Below are 22,997 nucleotides of genomic sequence, written 5' to 3' on the forward strand. Positions count from 1 at the left end.
GTACAAGTACAGTAATTTAATGGAGATATACAGTATTTATTACATGTATAGAAATGTATCTGAAACTCCTATCTGTAGTTTTCACACATTTTCACTTAAGTTGATTATTAAATAATGCTTATATTTCTAGGAGACATGACAGAAATTAGTGAATTCAGAGCTCACTACTGTTAAAGATTTGAAAATAAACTAGAAATAACTTAGATTCAACTTTCCACAAAATTGAATGGTCGCTTCTCTGTTGGGAATGTGTTAAACATTGCAGAAGATCTGGTAAATATATCCTTGCTTGCAACAGAGTTATTCCTAGATATATGAGGTAGGGTGAGACTATAGTATTAAAAAGATAGATTATCTTATTTTGCATTAAGTGTACTCACTTGTGTATAGCATTTGTTAACTCATGAGTCAAATTATTGTCTTTAGTATATTACAATAGATCACTGAAATAGTGATGTGGATTGGCTGTTAGTCTTTCACACAACATGGAATTGTGTTGTAATAGATATAGCTACAGTATTTTAATTTACAAGGAAAAGTGGCAATTAAAAATTGGTAAAAGAAGTGTGTCAGTAAAAGGGGGAGGCAAGGAGACGGAAAGATCAAGGACGAGATGGAAGGAGGCAGGGATATGACTTCAGTGTCAGTGTGTAAAAATAAGTGCAAAGGTGTTGAGGACTTTTAGGGAAGGTGTACTGCAAGTGAAAGTAGCAAGGGATAAATGCAGATGAGTAGCCCTGTTGTGGAAGAGGAGTACAGTACTTAAGCAGAACATATATTTTACAGCAGTAGGAATAAGTGAATAACAGAGAAGCTGTAAGTGTGTATGCTCTTGTTTCAGGTGACCCTCTGTTAAGGAGGAAAAGACTTGAAAATAAAAAAATTATTATAACTTGTACTAAAAGTTCTTATCAGTGATGTACAGTTATATATATTTGTTTTGTATAAAGTAGAAAATAATGACGTTGATGCACTGATGATGAATCATTCTTGCAGTTGTCCAAGTAATTCAGGATATGAGAACAGGAAAATGGCTTTTCAGTACTGTACATCCTTTAAGCTTTTGCTCTCTGTATAACTATACTATATTTCATTGTATAAAAATTATAAGTAGGTATGATATTAATCTGAAAGAGCATTAATGCTATTTCATTTTTATGGTTTTGAGAAATATGCCATAGTAGAAAGTAATTTTGGGTATCTTTTAATTGTCAACTAACCATTTTACATTACGTGTATAGATTTGGTTTTTTCATGAGATGAATCGGTAGGATGGGTTTGGAAAGTAATGTATTATAGGTATGGCCATTACAACATTTGTCCATCCTAAAGCAGTAGGATAATTGGTTGTATAGCTGTAGTCATAGAGGAGATAAACAGTAGTAGGTTTCCCTTTTAAGAAGGGAAAGGAGAAAGTAATAAAGAAAAGAAAGACTTAAAAGAAACACAAAGGGAGAGGAGTAAAGATAATAAATAAATAGGTAGGTAGATTGACCATAGAGGTAAGCAGATATACAATATGAAAAGAGAGAAGTATAAATGTAATTGGGCAAAACTAACATCAGTCTGAGCATGTTTTGAACAAACAATAAGCCTGTAATGAAGATGTACTCAATGAGACATCCATGGAAAAGAATATACGAAAATACTGTACTAATCCCTCAGTCGTGCTTCCTGGGATAACATAAGCTAACTTTTCAAGTGTGTCAGATTCATAGAGTTACATTGGGGTAAGGTTTTTGGGTGGGGTTGGTTATCAGATTGAATGTACTTCAAGGTTCAAAACAAAAGGAAAAGTTTGTAATTTTTTAAAAGTAAAGTCAGTTTACTATGATCATGCACATTAGATACACTTTTGTAAGGTAAATTAGCTAACCATTTATATTTCAAGTACCAGTCAGTATTAAGTATCACAGGTAGGCTGAAGTCTGTTTTATTTATATATATATATATATATATATATATATATATATATATATATATATATATATATATATATATATATATATATATATATATATATATATATATATATATATATATATATATATATATATATATATATATATATATATATATATATATATAATTTGAGTTAATCCTTGTATATATTTGTCTGCTTCAAGGTTATGTTTGAATGAAAGTGAACTCAAGTCTAGCATGAGCAGCTACATATGCTTCCCAGCCCCTATCATGCACCATAGTACTGTACAGTAAACCCTCCAGTTTGGCGACCAATTGGCTCCGAAAAAAACTCGTCAAACCCAGAATCGCCAAACCAGAGGGATTAATCAAATGGGAAAAAGCCTAATTGTGGGGCCAGCCAAAGTCTCATTTTTCCTATTTTACCCACATATAATCTATATTTTGTTGCTGAAGAAAGAATGATTATTTAAGTTCATCCATAAACATAGAAAACCAACCTTAAAATTATAAGTTGAGGAGCTTAATGTACACTAAGCTGGTATCTGAGGCTGGGGAAGGAAGGCTAACGTCCGCCGCTCCCCACCCAAGCCTCCAGTCCCCCCTCCCCCTTCCTCCGCCACTGCCACCACTAGATCAAAGCCTTCAAAATAAAAGTCCTTTGGCAAGCTCAATCATATCCACAATCTTTCTCTTATCCTCAAATGAGTACAGTACTTCTTCACTTTCGTCCTAACTCGATACTTAAGAGAATTTTTTGTCTTTGTTTTACCCATCATTTGAACCACCGGCGCTCAGACGGTCTTTCATCACCACTATCATCCCCTCCAATACCCCCAGGTACTTTTGAGGCCATTCACAGTTTACAGGCATGGCAGGCAAAAAAAAAATTGTACATAAAGGCCAAAGTCACTCAAACAAACAGCCGGGAATGTGGATTGACGAGGTCAAAATGGCTGCCTGAACAATGACTGGCTTTGCGCTTGGTAAATACTCACCAGTAATGTCGAGATTTATCTTACTTATTATTCTACAGTTATTTAGGCATTTAATTTAAACTCTCGCAAAGGTGAGGTTTGTCGTCTAATGGAGGCAGGGTACAGTACTGAATTTTGACCTTCATCAAACTGGAGGGTTTACTGTATTGTACAGTGTCTAGTGTTTCATTAAAGTTTAATCTTCATGAAGCTTTCAGATTTAGTTGGTCCACAAAGTAGAATAAAAATGTAACTTGGAAGGTTCAAAGTGCCTGTGAATTTACCCAATATTTACCTACCACTGGTACTTGCATGTCTTGACCTGTTTCTTCTAATGATTATATGTATATTGCTTTCAAAATAAATACTGCAATACAAACTTAGTATGAAAACTCATGAGGTTCAACCAGAAGAGTATAATTTTTGGGTAGAAATAATCATATGTTAAACTGCAAGTAATTTTGGAGCCAAAAACATATTTATGAAAATATTTTTTATTTTTTCTTCCTATGTTGGATACTTTTTTCCTGCCTTAAAGCAAGACCAATTTAGACAAAATGTATTAGTTTGTATCTATGATATTCCAGTGTTCATATGGAATTTATGGAATAGATACATGTACAGTCTTCCTCAGGCATTTATAGCCACTCATCACCTCGATATCTTCAAGTTGTAATGACTAAAACAACAACTGAAACTTGTTAATTTACATCTGATTAATGTAAAGGTTTTTAAGAATTGATTGGTATAGAAAATATACAGTAATGTCTCATCATTGTAGAAAATTTGCTCCAAGTTTTGTGGTGCATACTCTATAGATCAAAATTGTATCATGGTACAAAATGTGGGTGTCTTGGACTCCTCCATAAATAAAAAAACTAGGTACAGTATAGTACTTGTATTTTGAATGTTGGATGTGTCATTGTAGGAGATTTTTACTCTTCAGTTGAGATTTGTATAGAAGTGATGTCTTGAGTTATTGCTGTAAAGTGCAAATGCCATTAGATGCAATTCTCCTAAAGTCCAGTTTTAGTGGAGCAATACTGATTATTTTTGTTTTTCAAATGTGGTTGAATATAAATTTGGTAAAACTTCTGCCTCTTGGGAGGTTAGTTTATCATCAGGCAGTGGTTATGACTACACCTGATGCATGGAGAAAAAATTATCTTGATTCTTGAGACATTTCCATTTTAAAGAGATATAGTAATGGTTAGACCATCCTCCCGCTCACCTCTCATTTGTTAGTTTTTTCACCGAGTAACTCAAGCTCTAGTTATGTGTTGGACCTTAGGGAGAGTGGAGAGGTGGATGGTGCAGTAAGCTTGTCTTTGGACTTGGGTGCCTGCACATCTACCTCTTCTCAGATTAGGGAATACGTACTTGTTTAACCATGACCTTTGGAACGGAGAAAGGACAATATTGTTGTAATCAAAATCTGTTCCTACGGAGAGGAAAATATGTCTACATAATTGTGATGGTTTGTATAATCTGTGGCCATTAGTATAGCAATAATAAGTTAGTTTTAACAGGTTATTGTAGTATACAGGTACTGTATAACATTTAGTTAAAAGGTGTAACTTTATTATTGTCAATTTTTGGCAATGCTAAAAATTTAATTGCACTGTCTTGAATCGGAAAATGTTGATTCTCTCCTAAGAATAATATAGAGCAGAGAAGAAGCTAGGATCATAACACTTATGATTTGAAAAATAGGAAGTGTAGTCTGAAGATAACTGGCAGTATTAGTTGTTTTCTTAAATGTGGTTGCAGCTGGACCATATTAGAATTAGTTGCAATTGTTTTAGAAATATGTAACTAACTGATTGGTGTGTTTTTAATTAGTATTACCACCAGTGATTCAAATACTCTCTCAAAGCCATTCAGTTTGTTTGTCGGTCTTCAAGCATAGGTTCTTCTGGATACAGATTCAATGGATGGACATCCACTAGATTCAAGATGGTCTTTAACTCTAGGGTAACATCAGCATTAATAGTCTTTGGAGGGGACTAAACTAGCATCAATATTTGTATTAGTAGGATCAGTGTTTTAATCTGTATTCATAGCAGGGTGAAAGTCATCCCCAAATACTGTATATCAGTTATCCACTGTCTTGACACCTTCAAGTGTCAAAACTCATCACAACACTTGAAATTTTATTTGCACTATGGTTTGTTCACCCCAAAAATGTATGGGGTTCTGTGTATTAGCACAAAAAAAAATAAGATTGGCAGTAAAGAATAAGAGCTTCTTTAGCATGTTTATGCCCAGGGAAAGTAAAAGTAAAAAAGCATGAAAATGTTTAAAGGTAGAAGGAAAACTATGAAATACAATATGGGAAAAATGAGAATTGATCATTTTTTGAAGTACATATAGAGTGGAGTTTGAGAGTGTGGCAAACCAACAAGTGATACTGCAGTGTTAATGTGGCCTAAATTAGCACCATTGGTAGAAGACTGGACAATTTTGTAACTGATGCTTTAAAATTAGTTTGGTTTAATGTAAAAAAAAAAATCTGGATTTGCCTTTGGCCTGTAAAACCAATTAACTTGCCCTTTTTTGTTTGAAACCCCCGGACACTTCAGGTGGCTGGGTGCACCCAGGAGAATATGCATCGTCTGGTTGGTATTAGCACTTCACTTTGTCTTTTTAATAGAATATATTAGCTTGCATCAATGGACCTGTAGTTTATTGCATGTTAGGGACTCATATGCATGAACAAGGTCATTGTTATTACATGATCCCTACTGCAATATATCATACATTAAATTTATTATCTAGCACCTATTTCATCCAGTTGCAATTATCTGTGGTGTGCATTTTTATCTCTTGGTTTCTATGACAGTAAACCATGAATCAGGTAGAACTGTAGATACCATAGATATCAATGGTATTGGAGAAAAAGGTTAAAGATAAAACATGCATCAGTGAACTTCATTGTCTGTCCGGCATATATTGGCTTAGATAGCGCTGTCGTAGAAATTCTGAAAAGCATTTTAGTTCATATTCAGTATTATTGAGCTGCAGTACACTCTGTAGGTAAGGTATGATAGAATTAGACTTGGACTCATTTAGTTTCCTTAGTCACACCTCCTTTGTTTTTGGTGGCTCTGCTATATTTTATTTGTAATAGTTCTCATAGGCCATTTGTTGTGTGGCCTTGACTTAGGTATATGTGGTACAAAATTTTCTTTGGTTCAGAAGAAAAATAAAAGTAAAAGAACTGCATGCTTCTAGGTGCTTCTAGCCTTTCTAGCCTCCTATTGAGTGACAGGCTATGTTAATTAGTATATGTTCTTAATTTTCATTTTTATGTGCAGTTTACAATTTTCTAAGCTCTTTCTTTCCAGCAAAGTTATATTTTTTTGCATGGCTTGTTACTCATGCTAGTTGTTACATTCTTGCTCCTCCTGTGCTCTGGTTCTTGACCGTGGTCACTTCACGTGCACTCTGCACATCAACCACAACAACGATGTTTACGCGTGCATGGCATTCATAGTTGCTGTGAAGGTGGAACATGCAATTATGACAAGTGTGTTCTGCCTGCAGTGGCTCAAATATTAAGAAGTAGGACTGTGCATTAGGAAAATTATAGCATAAAATTTTAATCTTAGTCATTCATTTCCTTTACTTTGTTATCAGTTTTTATTCAGTTTTTTTCTAATGCCACCTTCTGGTTTGAATTTTTAGGTTGATACTTATATTATTATTACTGTGTTAGGAGGGATTCATAACCATAGTCAGAGCCTCACATTTTGCAACAATTCAATCTTTCATCTGAAGAGAAGCTTTGAAGTAAAATTGTCATTGTGATTATTTCACTAGTACTGTCAATTTACAATGAAAGTTTTCAGTTATTTTATGAATAATTACCTGAAGTTAACATTTTATTTTTATTTTTGATATAATGAGAAGTGATAGCTGAAAATATTTGCTTTTAAGACATTCATCACTGAAAGATTTTATGTATTGTACGTAGATGTTTACCAAATTGGGAGAGGAATTTTGGGTAGCATGGGCTTTAATCTATATCAGGTAGACTCCCACATGTACATGAAATACAGGGTAGTGGAAAAGTTGCAACTTCTAGGAATTTGGTGATAACGATAACACTAATTTAGAATAATTTTACTATCTTCGATATTTGATGTACAGAAAGGAAGATAATCATAATAAAAAAAAAATCACAGTAAATGTTAAAATTATGAACCATTTACTTTCTAGCAGTTTTTAGATCAACAAATACATGATACCTGAATTGTCTTAACATGCTGATTTTAGGAAACTCATATCTTCAGTTTTGTTTTTTCCTTTATTTATATTATATATTAATACACCGCAGTATTTCTTTATTGGTAGTATCATTATAACAAAATCCCTATGGCGGGCAAATTTAATGTTACCCTGTATATTTTCTTTACTCTGATAATTATTACAAGTACCTGTACTATAGTTCTTTTGTTTACAAACTGCTGGACAATGTACTGTATGCATTTAAATTTTTAAAGTGTATGAGGGCATCTACCTGTACTGTAAATAGGGCAAAGGACATTGGTAATAGGCAAGATAATGGTTGAGGATTTAGAATAAAGCATGCAGTTTCTCTTCCTGGCATGAGCTGAGTAATGATTATATTCAGGGTTGGGGTCGAGTTCATTTATGTCATTTGAGGCATTATGCTTTTTACATACATAAAATTTAAGTATACTGTATACATAAGAGATATAATATAATTTTTTTTTTTTGCAAATAGCTTAGATACATAAGTGTATTTATTGTATTAGAGTTAGAATCAATATAATGAAGAAGACATCCACTAAGACTTGTGATAGAATTATGACAAGATAAAGGAGTTAACTTTGTTGGATTCTTGAGCTACAGGTGTATAGAATGATGATTAGCTTGTTCATAGTTAAGGGACTCAGTGTGCTTAGTGGACTGGGAAGATTTGCATATATGTGAGTGGGTTGGGCAATAATTTGTGAGTTTGTAATCTTCATACCTTTAGTTTTACCAAAACAATTAGCTTGTCCTCTTAAGTTTATTTTATATACTTTTGTATATGTGTATAATCTTTTCATTTGATGACACTGCACTTTAACATTTTGTTTTACAAACTCATAAATTCTTTATCAGTTTGCTTAGATTTTAGTTTACCATTAAATTAAAGCCAATTTTCAATAGGTATTAGACTTACATGGCTTTAACCTGAGCATGGAAGCTTTGTCTTTTGTTTGTGACTTGTGAGAACCTACCATGTGGTTTTCCTCTTTACCCCTCAAACCCCCCTCTGCATCCTAACTGACTGCACCCTCGCTGGCCCACACGTGGACTGGGAACATTTTGCGACAACAGTCACAGACAACTTCTTTGGTAAGACTCTAGTTTGTGAAGATCTCTCACTGGAACTTCTTTACAGGATTTAATCATGGGAATAGTAACCTCTGTTTTGTTTGTAATTAATACTGCTGTACTTACTTGTTTTTGTCAGTATTTGGTATGTATTAGTTCCTTGTTTTTGTTTTTTCTTAAGATTCTCTACGTAATAATTCTAAGGTATACATTAATGTTAATGAATCCTAGCATAACCTTAAGGATTTTTTTTTGCCTTGTGAAAGGGGTTTGAAAAGTGATTTATGTATATTATTGTTATTATTGAATCAAATACACCGACTGAATCTGATATACAGTACTGTACTTATAATAGTGTAATTATTACATTTAAATTACAGGCATGGGTAAAGAAGTTGAGAACCTCATCATGGAGAATAATGAACTATTAGCAACCAAGTGAGTATTGCTTCTTTTATTTGCTTGATATTTTTGCCCTGGCATTTATGCTGATTGTTTGATGCTCCTTGTCTTGCATCTGACCCTTGCTTTATATACTTACATTAAACTCAAAGACTTATACATGTCAGAGTTGAGAGATAGTCATATAAACACTCCTTTCCACCTTAGGCTGAGTCAGAATTAAATAGAATCGAAGAACATGAAAAAATAAATAAAGATATGAATGACTTAAAGAAGAATGCTTTGGCATCCTTGCAGATGATGGCATATGATGTTATAACATTGACCTCCCTCTTAGTGGATGGTTGAGACACTGACAGAATGTTTTGTTTTGCAGGAATGCCCTAAACATTGTGAAAGATGACCTTATTGCCAAAGTAGATGAACTAACAAGGTAAAGTGTTGTGTGTTATTCTCCTAATGGTTTTGTTTTCATAGTTTACATTAAATACAAACAAAGTTCTTCCCTGAAACTGTCAATCTCTAACCCCTCATTATCACAAACCCAAAACTTGGCACATGAACACAACAACAATCAGTGTGTTAATGCTAGTGTCAGTTTGAAATAAAGAAGGGCTTATATTTATTTTTCAGGATCTATTGGAAGCTGATAGACATGACACTGTTCCCCAAGAGAATACCTATAGAGTGTTCAGTATATCACTCCTCTTGTTCTGAACACACTACATCATCACTCTATAACAAGCCAAGGTTTTGACTCGTTAAACCTGGTACAGCTGTTAGGTGTTGCTGGGTTTTGGGAAATGACAGATACTCTAGATTAATGTTATGGGCTTTTTGTTGGGGAGGAAGCATTCTAGCATAATCTTGTGTGAATGAAAGGAGTTTGCATATACTCCTGGCCTCAGTCACCCTGCATTATACTATTGTGGGAAGAGACTTGAGAAGAAAAATTGAGTAAACAGGCCAGGAAACCCAAGATATTTATAAGAGTAATTTAATCTTTGATCTATGATAAAACCAATCTTTACTGAGTAAAATTGCATTATCTTATCAAGGAAAAGATGTTCACTAAGAGACATAACTTTCATTAGTACTGTTTGTCAGAAGAACAGCTCAATGTATCATGGCAAGAAACTGAATCAGTTTATATAGAAAGGGACAGGAGCTCAAAGCAAAAGACAGTCAGTAACAGGATCACCTCAGAGTAGCACAGAAAGAAACACAGAAAACTCATAACATTGTAAACAACAGTATCACCTCTGTACAGCACAGCATCATATAAACTGAGCCATAGTTAGAGACGCATATAAACTTAACTCGGCTGCTTGTTTGAATACCTCTTCTGAAATATTGTCCCTCTCTAATAGAAGTGAACATCTTTGATTTCATTGATGAAAGATGTTTTGGTATTGATTTGACATTGATGTTTTGACCTGAAAATGTATAAAGCGAGATTAATTAAGAGTAAGATTAATGAAATTTGAAACTTATAAAATGCTAACAGTTTAAAATCTCAGAAATGTATGTCAAGCCAGTCTGTGTGTTCTGGTCCAGTAGAAATGTACCCAGTTCAGTTGTTGTGTGAAGGAATATAGTATATGAGTAAGATAAGTTCATCCTTTATGTAATGTGTGCTAGGTCCTTACTTATGTACAGTACAGTACCATAATATATGCTAAATTGCCCTGTGTGTGATATGAGCTAGGTTGCTCCTCTAAATATGATATGCTAGGTTGCTCCTCTACAATATGTGATAAATGCTAGGTTGTTCCTTTATGTGACTTGTGTGCTTGGTTACTCCTCTATGTAATACTACTACCTATTTTATGTAATATATGCTAGATTACTCCTTCATTTAATATGTGCTGGTTTATATCTTTTTGATATACAGTGTAGTTAGGGGTAAATATCCTTGACCGAAGTGATAGGCAGAAAGAGGAGGCCATACTCATCATTTTACATATTCTTTTATCTCAGATCAAGGAAGATTGTTAAGAGCTTAACACACTTAAGAGCCACACCAGCATATAGAGTTGTTCATCTCTTGTTTCAGATTTATCTTAAGAGTCACTTAAAGGTAATATTGCAAATAGGCTTAGCATTAAAGTACCTAAAACAGTACATCAATGTTAAGGTTTGTTGAGATTTATGGAGAATAGCTCCTAAAGAAAAGAAGTTCCAAAAGGGCATAAGGTGTCAGGATATTGGTAGAGCTATATTACAAGTTATAACTTAACCTGAATGCTTGAATTTGCATGGAATGCAGACATGGATACATAACAGTAGATAATTATAGTAATATACTGTATATTAAGGTTTGAATCATGTTATCTTCCTAATTAGTTCTGGTTTCTGATTTGAACAACATGATGTTAGTTATTGTAATGATTTCTGCATTTTTAAAAATTTTCATCTTAAAAGATGTTGAGACAAAAAAATATTGATGCAGTAGAATTTTTCTAAGTTGTGTTTGTAATTTTTATCTGCATCCTATCAGGCACATCATTCTTTACACTACAGTATGTATCCCAGACAAAAAATAATAAAATTCATTAACTACAATCTTTGTTACAATCAGTCTTATTTTTTTCTTGTAGTGAGCAAGAGATCTTACGTGGTTAAGTCCCTGAATGCTGTCAAATCGAGACTCAAACTAAGAATCACAGAGTTGGAGGATGAAGTGAAGATCAAGGAGGAGGCTGAGAAAAATGCTAAAGCTAACAAATCAGATGACGAGGTGTGTATTGAGTCTGTATCTTTTTTACTCAACCCCCAAGTGATGAAATTATTAGCTCTGTACCTGTATTTAAGATGATAGGTCAATTTAACCCTTTGTGTATAATTGATAGGGCAGTCTTAAATTTTGTCACTATTTTTTGCGTTAACAAGTGACATCTCCTTCGATTATTGGAAGGCCAAGTAATGTTCAGAAGTCGTTGGCAAACATAGAATATTTAATGTTGTGTCTTCAGGACTTGCATATATAGATGTGGTTATAAATCAAAGGGTGTTAAGATTACAGTAGCTACTGTGCTTATGCTACACAGAAGTAGGTTCTGTATTTGAAAAGCTTCATTTGATGTTGAGGCAAGAATGAGTACAGGGTAATTATTAAAGAGGTTTAGGGTTCCTGCTTGGGTAACAGGGATTTAGTGTTGGATTTTCCCCCTAGGAGGATGTACCTATATTGGCGCAAACGATTTACTAGGGTTGAGAATGTCGGGTGTTGATGGAACGAAACCAGTATAAGGAACGGTTTATGGAGCTGCAGGAAGCTGTACGTTGGACGGAAATGATCAGGGCCACAAGGAATGATCCAAGTGTTGATAAGAAGAACAAACAAACTATGGAAATTGTAAGTTTGAAATTGTTTGAAAATTTTTGAATCAAAATGAGCTCATAAAAAAGAAACTGGTGAAGTTTTTTTATCAGTTTGTAATACATTAAAGATGTCATAAACTGGTAATTAGAGCATTGGTCTTGGATTTTAAATTCTTAAGTTTGAGTCTTTTCTTCAGAAGTATCTTAATGTGCAAGTGGCTACCACATTATTTTTTTCAACTAATTTTGTTTTTACATATTAGAAGAGGTTATGTAGTCTTACTAATAATTTAAGTAAACCTGTAGTGTTGCTTCCTTTGTGGAGTTTCCTATTTGAAACTTCTGGATTGTCAAGCCAGTATGGTACTGTAACCACTCCATCACTGCAGGCATTATGCCTTACATTTTTCCATTAGGTTTTGATAATTACTGTGTTTCTATATAATGTTGAATCTATTTCATATCTTTACAGTAAACATAAATCTTTTAATAATGACCACTTTTGATGAACCTTGATAGAAAAGTTCTAGAAAAGATCTTAACTGGGTAGGAATGTTTTGGGTAAGCATCATGATGGGATTATATTAAAAGAGTCAGTGACTTTGTGACCTTTCTCGAGTGACTGTTATGTTGAAAGTCACCGTAAGAGGATCAATGACACATAAGGAAAACCTTTTTGGTACTTGTTTAAAGGTACCTTATCCCACATGGTGTTTCTTCTCATTCAAGGTTTATGTTATGAAATTTAATCTAATTTTTTGTTATCTTTCATACCGGTATTTTATTAGTTGTTTCTCAAGTCTCACATAAATGATCAACATATTTATTATGGTTTCAGCTTCAGTAATCTATTCAGCACATCAGAAAGGCCACAGAGAAAGCCTCTTCCATATGGTAATGTTCGTTACAATGCTCCTGCCCACCAAGTGACACCAGCACTGAATGTCGCGCAGAATCTGTCAGACCACGAGCGTAAAGGGCTTGAGATTTTCGATACTGGATTGTAAGTTATCCTGAATGCTGTTTTATTACATATATGAATAATTTTCATTCATGCTTTAAGTATTTTTTCTGAACTTCAATCTGATAAAAAATTTATATATACAGTATATATATATATATATGAGACATTAGCTTTTACTCCACATTCTTGTGCTACTTGTTAAAAGGTTAACTTCCATCCAACATACATTTTATCCTGGGCAGTGTGTCTGTAACCATTGTTAGCATCCTCCAGTTCTCCTACTTAGTGTGTCCGAATAATTTTCCTTTACCAATGTAATTTATACTTTGGGTGCTTCTGAATTTTGATAAATTATAATTGTTAAAACTTCTTAATACTGTACTGTTTTACTTGTTTTGATTTATGTTAATTGAGTTTAGTTATAAATGAATGCCTTAGAATAAACGTGAGATTTTGCTTGGGGTCTGTATTATGACCATCACTTGAGTAAATTTCAGGATAAAGCATTGCACAACATAGAATGAGAGTGGGTTAATGTAGAGTGAATGTAACTCTAGATTATAAAGAGTGGAAGCTTAAACTGTGTTATTTGCTCAGTCATCCGAGTTAGGTAATAAGTTATATCATGATGGATATTGTGTTGGCATTTTTTTAATAATTGTCTGTGATTATATAGTTTTAGGGATTGACAAGGTAGGTGTTGAGAAATTACAGGGTGTAGTTGAGGGACTCTGTGGGGCTTGTAAAATAGGAAGACACTGAATATAAAATATTCAAGAGCTTGCTTGAAGCAATGTTTATTACAACTCTTCTGTGAGAGTGTCATAATAGTTTATACTGTGTGTGTGTGTGTATGTGATGTGATTAGATTAGATAATTTATTTAACTTAAAATTAGTTGAAGATAGATACAGTGATAGATATTAACTTGTGTTGTCCCTCATAATTGTGTTGTGTTATACGGGTGATAACTTTGAATTGGGCTTATGTCGATGGAAGTAAAGTAAGGATGATGGGTAAATTCAATTATTCTCCCTCCCTTTTTCTTCATAAATTAGTCAGTTATTTACACTATATACTGGTGAGGGTTTGGTTGCTTTACTACTTGTCTGTTGGGTTAATTTTTCTTGTGCTAGAGTTTAGAAAAATGCACAATTCTTTTTTGTTGTCTAAATGCACTTTTCTATTGTTTATAATATGATACTTTGCTGTTCACCTGTTTCCTCCTATTTTATGTTTTTGTAATTCTGTCTCAGATTATTTCCAATGTATGTCCTTAGTTTTTGTTCAAGCATGTGACCTTTAATAGATAATGGGAATGCTTAGAAAAGGATCCACCAGTCTTTTGTCCAATACCTTTATGATGTTATGGACTTCAACACCATTAGTCTTTGTTATTTCATCTACATAAGATTTAGATGAGACCTGAAATTTTTAATTTACATGCTATACTGTACTGTATTCTTGCTAATTCTTCGAGTCTTATCAGATTACAGAAATTGAAGTTTCTTGCTGTGTAATTCCCAGTTTTGTTTTTTACTTGCTCTTTACACTAAAAGAAGTAAGAAATGCTTGTAATTAACATGGGAAATCTTAGTTTTTCATACCAAATTACCCTTGATTTTTTTTCTCTAACATGAGCTTATGTGGATGAAAAAGGAATAAATTTTCATTAGACTAATCCATATAAAGAAATGTCATACTTTTCCAAATTATTTTCCCTTGTACGTTTCATTTATTGGACTGAGAATCCTTTTCATAAACATTCTTGAGAGCCCAGCACTACCTCCCCCACTAACTGAGGCATTGCACCTGGTAACGTGTACAAATGAATCATTTCTCCCATCCCCAATTCCTCACCTAAACCCTCCTGTGGTGCACACAAATCTGTTGTGCCCTCCTACATTGCACACAGTGACAGTTCATGAACCATCCCCCCTCACCTTCCTCTCCCCCACCATCAGTTCCTCAGAGAAGTTGCAACAGCGCCCGTGCTGAAGCCAGAAACATCCAAGCAGGCCCGTACCGTTAAGAAAAATAGCAGGATGCAGGCTTATGGCTGGAGTCTACCTGCTAAGACGGGTCAAAAGGCCATTGAGGGACCCCAGGCTCAACCTAAAAGTTCCTCTTCAACACACGTGCCTGTTCCTGTACCTGTATACTGTCGCCCACTCATGGAGAAGGAACCAGGGATGAAGGTAAGAGTTACAGTACAATACTGTGTTGATGTTTAAAATCTTTGCCTTTCTAACAAAGTTTGATAAACTGATAATACAGTATCAATCATACAGTCATTCCAAAATACTGTATGTAGTATTTTATTTCCCAGTATTTGTCTTTTAACCCCTTCATTTAGGGAACTGACCCTCACTGAGGAGTTTCCAGACTACCCTGTGCACTATATTCCTGGGGCATCTATGAAAACTTTTAAGTATTTTATTAGTAGATTAACTTATAAATGCCTCAGATTCTGGAAGGAATCTTAGGGATTTATAAGAATTCTGTTAAAAAATTGGCAGTTGAGTGTGATTTGTGGAGGGAAAAATTAATTGTAATTTGTATCTACATCGTCACCATATAGAGGGGGGTGTTGAGTGAATTATTTATGTATACCCTGTAAAGTATTGTCATTCCTGAAGGGTTTTGAATATAGTAGTCCTCTGAATATTTCCTGATCCTAATACACATACCATTGCCTTCTTTTCTGTTTTTTTTTATGTGTTTCAGACTGAATTTTTTCATTTTTTTCCAAAATTTCATCATAGTTACTTGAATGGTACAATAAATCATTGATGGTGTTTTGCAGATCTGGTGTGCTGCAGGAGTTAACTTGACGGGAGGAAGGACAAAAGATGGTGGTAATATTGTAGGTGCCAGCGTCTTCTATTCAGGTGACACGGAAACAACAATAATTAAACCAGAAGATGAAATAGATAAATTAGATATGGAACTTCAGGTTTGTCACTGCATTTAGCTATTGGTAGACTCATGATTTTCTTTGTTTAAGTGTCTACTAGAGTATCTCTCTCTGTGCTAGCTCATGTCCTAAGTTAGATTACTTCATGTTGCACAATGAAGCAGGCAGGATCGGAAATTTTTGAGACAGCCTACATTATTCTCAACAGGAACACGAAAAAGATAGAAAAGAAGGAGAACTCCTCGAGCAAACACTGTCATCCCTTGTGTGGATATGTACCTCCACCCACTCCATTAGTAAAGTGACAGTCATTGATGCCAACAACCCAGCTGACATCCTTGAGTCATTCCATGTCTGCTCTTCACATCTCCTCTGCATAGCCAGTGTTCCAGGTAAATGAAGTGGAATCTTTGTGATAGTATTATATAATGTTTAGAGAACTAAAAGTTTATTTTCACATCTTATCCCTATGGTGGATATTTTAATTAATAAAATTCAAATGTTAGACCACTGGATGGTGTGCCAAACATTCTTGAACGTAACGGTTTCTCCGAATTTACTGTTATGTGTTATCTTTTTTTTAATGTTTCCCTGTGAATTGAATTCCCTCTCCACTATCATATGTTTCCTAGTGTAAGCTAACCTAAGCAGTAAATCAGTCTTTAAGATAAACCTGCTGTAAATCTGCTGTACACCCCTTCTACACAGTCTCCTACCACAGCTGTCTCTCCACTCTACCTTGGTATTTTTTGTATTTCCATTCATATTGATCTAACTGTGAAGAATTATTCTCCTTCCCTTATTCTAAATGGCTATTACCGTCATTCAAGTCTTATCCTAAACAGTAGACTGAACCCTGGTTGCTTATGGAGATTAAAAGTCATGAATATTGTCAGTAACTTCAAAGTTTAAGGAAATCCTTGAAATGTTAGAAAAATGTAAGTGCTAAGTAAGGATTGTTTAAGGCTAAGAAAACAATGTAATTAAGGTAAAGTTATTGATAAACCTTACATGATTTGTAACATATCTTTGTACAGTATAATTAATTGGAATTTAAATATAATGGAGGGAGTTGATATTTTCAAATATCTGAGAGTGGAAGTGTAGCAACACAGCAGGAAATATGTCCTGAAAACAAAAAGAAAAAAATATGTGTGGGTATATGCACATTTTTATATGTTACTGCCCACAATGCTGTGCAAATTTCTATTTAAGTGCAACGTAATATTTTGTATCCTTTTGGTACCATTCAGAAAAAGTGGATTTGGTGTACAACAGGTCACATGTTATATAATTAAATAAATTTTTGTCTGAGGGATTATTTTTTATTTTCCAGTTACAAAGATACAGGTATTTATAAGTAGTAATATATTTATTTCCTCCAGGTGCCAAGGAATCTGACTATTCCATTGATGAAGATTTGAATAAATTAGTTGAGGAGTCACAGCAAAGCAACAACTGCGATAACCCAGGCGATGCAAGTGCCAACGACAACAAAATAAAGAGGAGGGCGGACCGTCCATGGGCACCCTTTCATTTATAAGCTGCGCTGCTGGCAGTGAAACGGGGACACCAGATTCACCCACTGAAAAGCCTGAAGGTAGTCTGGTAGTGGTGTTTTGGTTGTGGCCTTTTCCATTGATTTGGGTATTAACATTTTGCTTTTTTGGCATACATCTAACTCTTAGTAGGTCATTAAGGAGACTAGCTTGATGTGTGTTTCTCCTTGTTTTCCCAAACAATAATCATTTTTGCATATAGATTTACCAGTTTTGTTGTAATTAGGTCACAGTTTAGTTATATCTTAATGCTCACTGCAGTTTTGCTGGTAAGGAAATATTTTAAAACCACATATCAAGATAATCATGAATTATACTTAGAATTCTCTTGTTAGTGCAGTTTCACTTTATGGTAGATTTTGCTATGAGCTTTCCATTTCTTGGCATACTGCTTTGTCGAGACCATGTACCATATTTATTTTTCTGTGCACACTGCATGTCTAAAGGAACCCCTGGAGCTTAAGTAACTGATGAAATATCATGTTGTCTCTTTGAACCTGATGTTTACATACCACAAATGAAGTATGTACAGTACTCATTTAGTGAAATTAATTTGCACTTGTTTGTGTGCTGTTCATTCAAACATTGGTTTCCATTGTATGAAAAATGTAGATTTTACTTGTAAGCACTTATTGAGCATTAAGTGATGTATGATATTGTTGGCACAAGGAAAATTACGTCTTGATGACATATACTAATATGTGTTTTCAAGTTATTTAATTTTTCTAGATGTGCTCATATTATTCAGCTCAAATAGATGTAGTAAACATCACCTTTATTGTATTTATACATGTGTACCTGTACCAACTTTCAAAGCATACTGTTGCAAAAACCATATCATAAAATTATCAGACATAAATGGAATACAGTACTGTATTAGTATGTTTTGTGAAGGAACGGTAATACTGTATGTATAAGAACAAATAATGTTCAGTGTGATGAGAGAGTATGATGTTCTTGACTCTGGCCCTCTTGATATACACCAGGAAAAGGTTTGTGACATTTAAAGGGAAAAAAAAAAAATAACCTGAAATATAATTCATAGAAATGCTCTCATTCTGTTGTTTGCAAACACTAGGTTCTAACTGGTACTTCACAAGCTGTGGATGTAGAACACAAAGCTCAGTACAGTACATATCCCCTAGTGAAGATTTTTTCAGCACATATAAAGTCTCTGCATTTCCAATGCAATATCAAATATTTTCCTATTAAAAAAAAAATCATCAATTTTTAAGCTTCAGGGCACAGTCTCTCTCCTTTATAATAATAGGTGTACAGAATTGACAAGTATGAATATAATATTCAGTGGTAAGAAAATTTTAAGTCTTTACAATAGATAAGGCCCATGCATACTATTTAATGTGTGATTCAGATGAAGCAATATATCAGTAAAATGGATAGAATTGAATCTTGAATTATAGTTTTTTTAATGGCAAATGCTTCACTTAAGCCAATGTTTCTCAATAAATCATCCATCTATTTTATGCTTTTGTGTGGGGCTTCACTGTTTGTGATGTTTGATATAAGTACAGTACTTATTTTTAGTGAAGTAGTTTAGTCCAGTCCTCTATGTGGCAGTCACACAGGCCTTTTTTGATGTTCTCTTAACTGTTATTTCTTTCTATTCACTGATTAATATCCTATGAAGTAGTATAGTGCAGTCTTGGGATTCTACGAGCCATTGTTACGCAGTTCTGTGTGGTTATCATTGCAGAAATTAAACCTGTTCTTCGCAAAGAAACAATCACCTGTACAGATCCAGGTGGGTAATGTCTGCATGAGCATGTACATCATGTTATGGCTTGTGCATGGTTGAGTCTGTGGTGTGCATGTCTTCTCAAATTTGGTAAAAAATATCACCTTTTTTTTTTAATATATTTCTACTATTGATTGATACTGGGTAAATTTATCTTAAGTGTTTATATGTTTACCTTCTTATATATATTTTTTCGTCATCCATGCTCATAATGACTAACTGAACTTTTATTTTTATTATATTGCAGGATTGCTATACCATACATTTCTGTTTTGCATGCACTAAAGGATTTTGGTGGTTGTATGGTATACTATTCATTTAATTTGTTATAAGTACAATATGTAGATACAGTATATTTGAAATTTCACACCAAGAAATTGTGTAAACATTATTTGCTTTAATGTTGAATGCTTTTTACTTATCTGTTAGTTTTACATATAAAGTGGTGGTGGAATACTGACCGTCAGTAGAACCTTTATTTTATGCTGAGAAAAGTCTTTTAAAACCTAATTACACGTGCTTTGGTAAATGTCTGTCAAACATGCTTCAATGAGCGTTGTCTCTAGAGGAGCATCTGACCTCTAGTTTTTATTTAAATAATATTTCCCTTTAGTTTGAGAGTATTTAAATTTTAGTATTTTGTATGGATAACTGTATTGTTGGTATCCAATAGCACTAGTAGCCAAAAATGTCTGTATACATAGTATCCCCAAACTAGTGCAGAGTTTAGATCAAAGATAATGATATATTTCCATTACCGGTACTTTTCTGCCTGTATTCCTTATAGTGTTTCTTTCTCCAATAGGATAACAAGTACAGTTATTCAAACCTTCCTGTCTTTCCACTTCCCTCAGTGCTAATACTTTACTTAGCCATGTGTTCCATCACTGTACACCACCACCTCCTTCTTCCCTTTCACCCCTTATGTACACTTCTACCATCACTGTTTGATCATTATTAAGTTGATTAAAAGCTTGTCTGGGGGGGGGGCATGTCCTTACCAGGTTTATTTCAGTACAGTATATTGGTAAACATATCGACACATGGAGTGACATTGTGTCTTTTGCATGAAGTAGAATTGCTCAGTTAATGTATACTAGTGTTCACGATTAAGGATCTTCCTCTTCATAGTGGCATTTTCACAGTAAACCAAGATATTTTGGATAACCTCCATTTTGGTTTATATTTTCTTCGATATACAGTGATATTTCCGTTAGCTGGAACAATTGGTGCAGAGGACTTCCGGGAATGAGAGATTTCCGGATAACCAGACTACTCTCTAAGCCAAAAAAAATATCCCCCATCCCTGGAATTTTCTAGAATTTTCCAGGTATTGGAAATTTTTTCTTGGAGTTTGCAGAAAATGCGCCTGATTTTCATCTCTCAAATCTGGAAAAATCTCCCCCCATCCCCAGAATTTTCCGGGTATCGGGAAAGTTTTCGCTGAATTTTGCAGAAAATATGTCCCTCGGAAAATTCAATTCCGGCTATTGGAGATATTACTGTGTTATGAAAAGAACTTATCCTCAAGCGTATCAAAATATACAAATGTAAATAATATTAAAAATTCTGAAGATATTAAGTAAATTCATTTTTCATATAATAAGTCTGGTAGTATTTTCACTGTCTTCCAGTATATCAAAATTTTTGTAATTGGTGCAAGAGCAAAGGTATTAAATTCATACCCAAGCAATATCATCAACTTCCCACCAATATATCACAAGAAACATATAATGAAAATAAAGTACAGTACAGGTAATCTCATAAATATAGTTGAAGGAGGAAAGAAAGGACTATAACATTTTATACTGTATATACAGTACAGTACTGTACATATATTTATCCCACAAAAAAGCAGTGAATATTCATAATCTCTTATCTCATTGTAACACTGTATGTACAATTCCTTTCTTCTCAGCCTAACTGGAGCAAAAAGCCCTACAAATGAAGCCACAGTTATATGACAACTACTGTATTTGGTTTTTGAATCATAATATTCAACTTGATTAAATTATTTGGCAAAGTTTTTAAATACCTTAAGTGTTATATTTCTATTTATTCCTTCACTATAAAAAAATGGTGGTTTATAGCATTACTGTACAGTACTTATGTTTGTTCATCTACCCCAACATTTGTCAGTACAGTATGAAGTAAAGTTTGATACCTACAGTAGTTCCAAATGCTGCAATGAGTACTTTAGTTGTGTTTGATAGTCAGTGTATAGTACAGTACACTGTATTCCATCATTATGTATAGCCTGTGGGTCTTCAACAACTGACATGTGAATTTCTGCCAACTAGAAGGCCCTGGCAGAGCCTACCACTGCTGGGACTGAACTGTCTTGTGGCAGGTTAAACTGCTCTTATATAAGAAAGTGTAATCACTTCAGAGCAGTTCCTTGTCCATTAGCACCTGGGTTGAATCATTGATTCAGATTCTTATCCCATGGTTTTCTCAAAATCCAGCAATGTTTCAGATTCAGTGACAAATCTTAATAGTCAGTTCACTTGCACCTCAAACCACTAACTGTCATAAATAGGGATCCTGTGCTTCAACTTCCATATACAATTAACACTCGCAAGCCGATGACAATATATTCATCCCTGCCTACTGGGTATATGCTAAGCAACAGCTTGCTGCCCCAGGTTCAGCTCGGGGGTAAGGAACAGATGATATGCCGGGCTCACAAAAGTATTAACTGTAATTAGTGGGTGGTTGGAATGGAATAATTTCAGTAAATTAATGGCATCTGCAAATTACAAAACACCTTAATGAAAGCTTATTGAGATGTAATTGGGTGAGCAATAAGTATGTCACTGCTGCTAGGAATTTGATGTGCACTGAACGGACTTTTAGGGTTTCTCTCGGTGAACTTAAAGCCTAGTTGGTTTTCAAAAATTAGGTGAGGTATATTGGATGAAGAGATGTTCTGCAGTGATTACATTGATCCATAATGTAATATAACCTGCTGCTGGACAATCCAACCTCTTGACAATGGCAGGCTCTGCCAGGAAATGTTCTAGTGGGCAGAATCTCACAGGATGTTTGTCTCTTCCCCTCAGTCATAAAACCAGATTTTGTTCCTCAGTTCTCCATTTAATGGTTGCTTCTTATGTTTGAGTATGAATGACCCTTAGGCCACATAGGCATGTATTTGTTTAATGTGTAGAAGCTGTTGCCAATATGACCAAACCCTGAGATAACAAGCTGCATGACCCAGTATTAAAGAATTGCCCAAGAAGACTGGAGAGCTTGGCAACTGAACTGGGCCACTATTGTCCCAGAATACAATCCACCAATTGATTATTGTACAGGTTCCCAATTGCTGCTGGGTAGACAGAGGTAAATGGCATAAAGAAACTTGCCCATAGTTTCACCCTGCCCGGGGATCAAACCCAGGGTCACTCACTGGAGAGGCCAGTATGCCAACGATTATACCACAGGCCCTCCATTTAGAGTACACAGGGCCTCACAATTTTATTTTTTAAATACTGTAGTCATCACTCACATCTGTCAGTGTTATGTTTAATAGTTATTTATATATTTTTAGCACTTAACTGGTATCTTAAAAATTCCTTGATGGTCCCCTGTAGTAATCTATAATTTCACTTATATCCGCAGCTGCACAGGACCTACTTTGTCTTACTTTTTCTTTCAGTGCCTTTTGTAAATTAATCTACCAGAGATATATAATCTGAACAATTTTGTACCTAATGACAATACAAAGCTGATTTATTTTTATTCTGAAATATGTTACAGTATAGCAAAAATAATAATAATTTACTTGAAATTCATTTTATGATAAATTTAGGATAATGTAGATCAAG

At 34.3% G+C, this 22,997-nt stretch overlaps 1 protein-coding gene across 1 annotated transcript in view; it reads left to right on the top strand.

Moving 5' to 3' along the window:
* The window catches only part of LOC121859895 (C-Jun-amino-terminal kinase-interacting protein 4-like), a 110,230-nt gene that overhangs the window by 66,795 nt on the left and 20,438 nt on the right, over positions 1 to 22,997 (top strand). The window contains 15 exon segments of the mRNA XM_042356852.1: positions 5,460 to 5,518; positions 8,253 to 8,270; positions 8,630 to 8,687; positions 9,028 to 9,084; positions 11,252 to 11,269; positions 11,271 to 11,391; positions 11,827 to 12,023; positions 12,814 to 12,978; positions 14,903 to 14,931; positions 14,934 to 15,136; positions 15,745 to 15,894; positions 16,064 to 16,247; positions 17,241 to 17,383; positions 17,386 to 17,455; positions 19,129 to 19,176. Coding sequence (XP_042212786.1) covers positions 5,460 to 5,518; positions 8,253 to 8,270; positions 8,630 to 8,687; positions 9,028 to 9,084; positions 11,252 to 11,269; positions 11,271 to 11,391; positions 11,827 to 12,023; positions 12,814 to 12,978; positions 14,903 to 14,931; positions 14,934 to 15,136; positions 15,745 to 15,894; positions 16,064 to 16,247; positions 17,241 to 17,383; positions 17,386 to 17,455; positions 19,129 to 19,176 — 1,520 coding nt within the window.

This window comes from Homarus americanus, unplaced genomic scaffold (genome assembly GCF_018991925.1).
Source record: "Homarus americanus isolate GMGI-L3 unplaced genomic scaffold, GMGI_Hamer_2.0 scaffold44110, whole genome shotgun sequence".
NCBI classification, from domain to species: Eukaryota; Metazoa; Arthropoda; class Malacostraca; order Decapoda; family Nephropidae; genus Homarus; species Homarus americanus.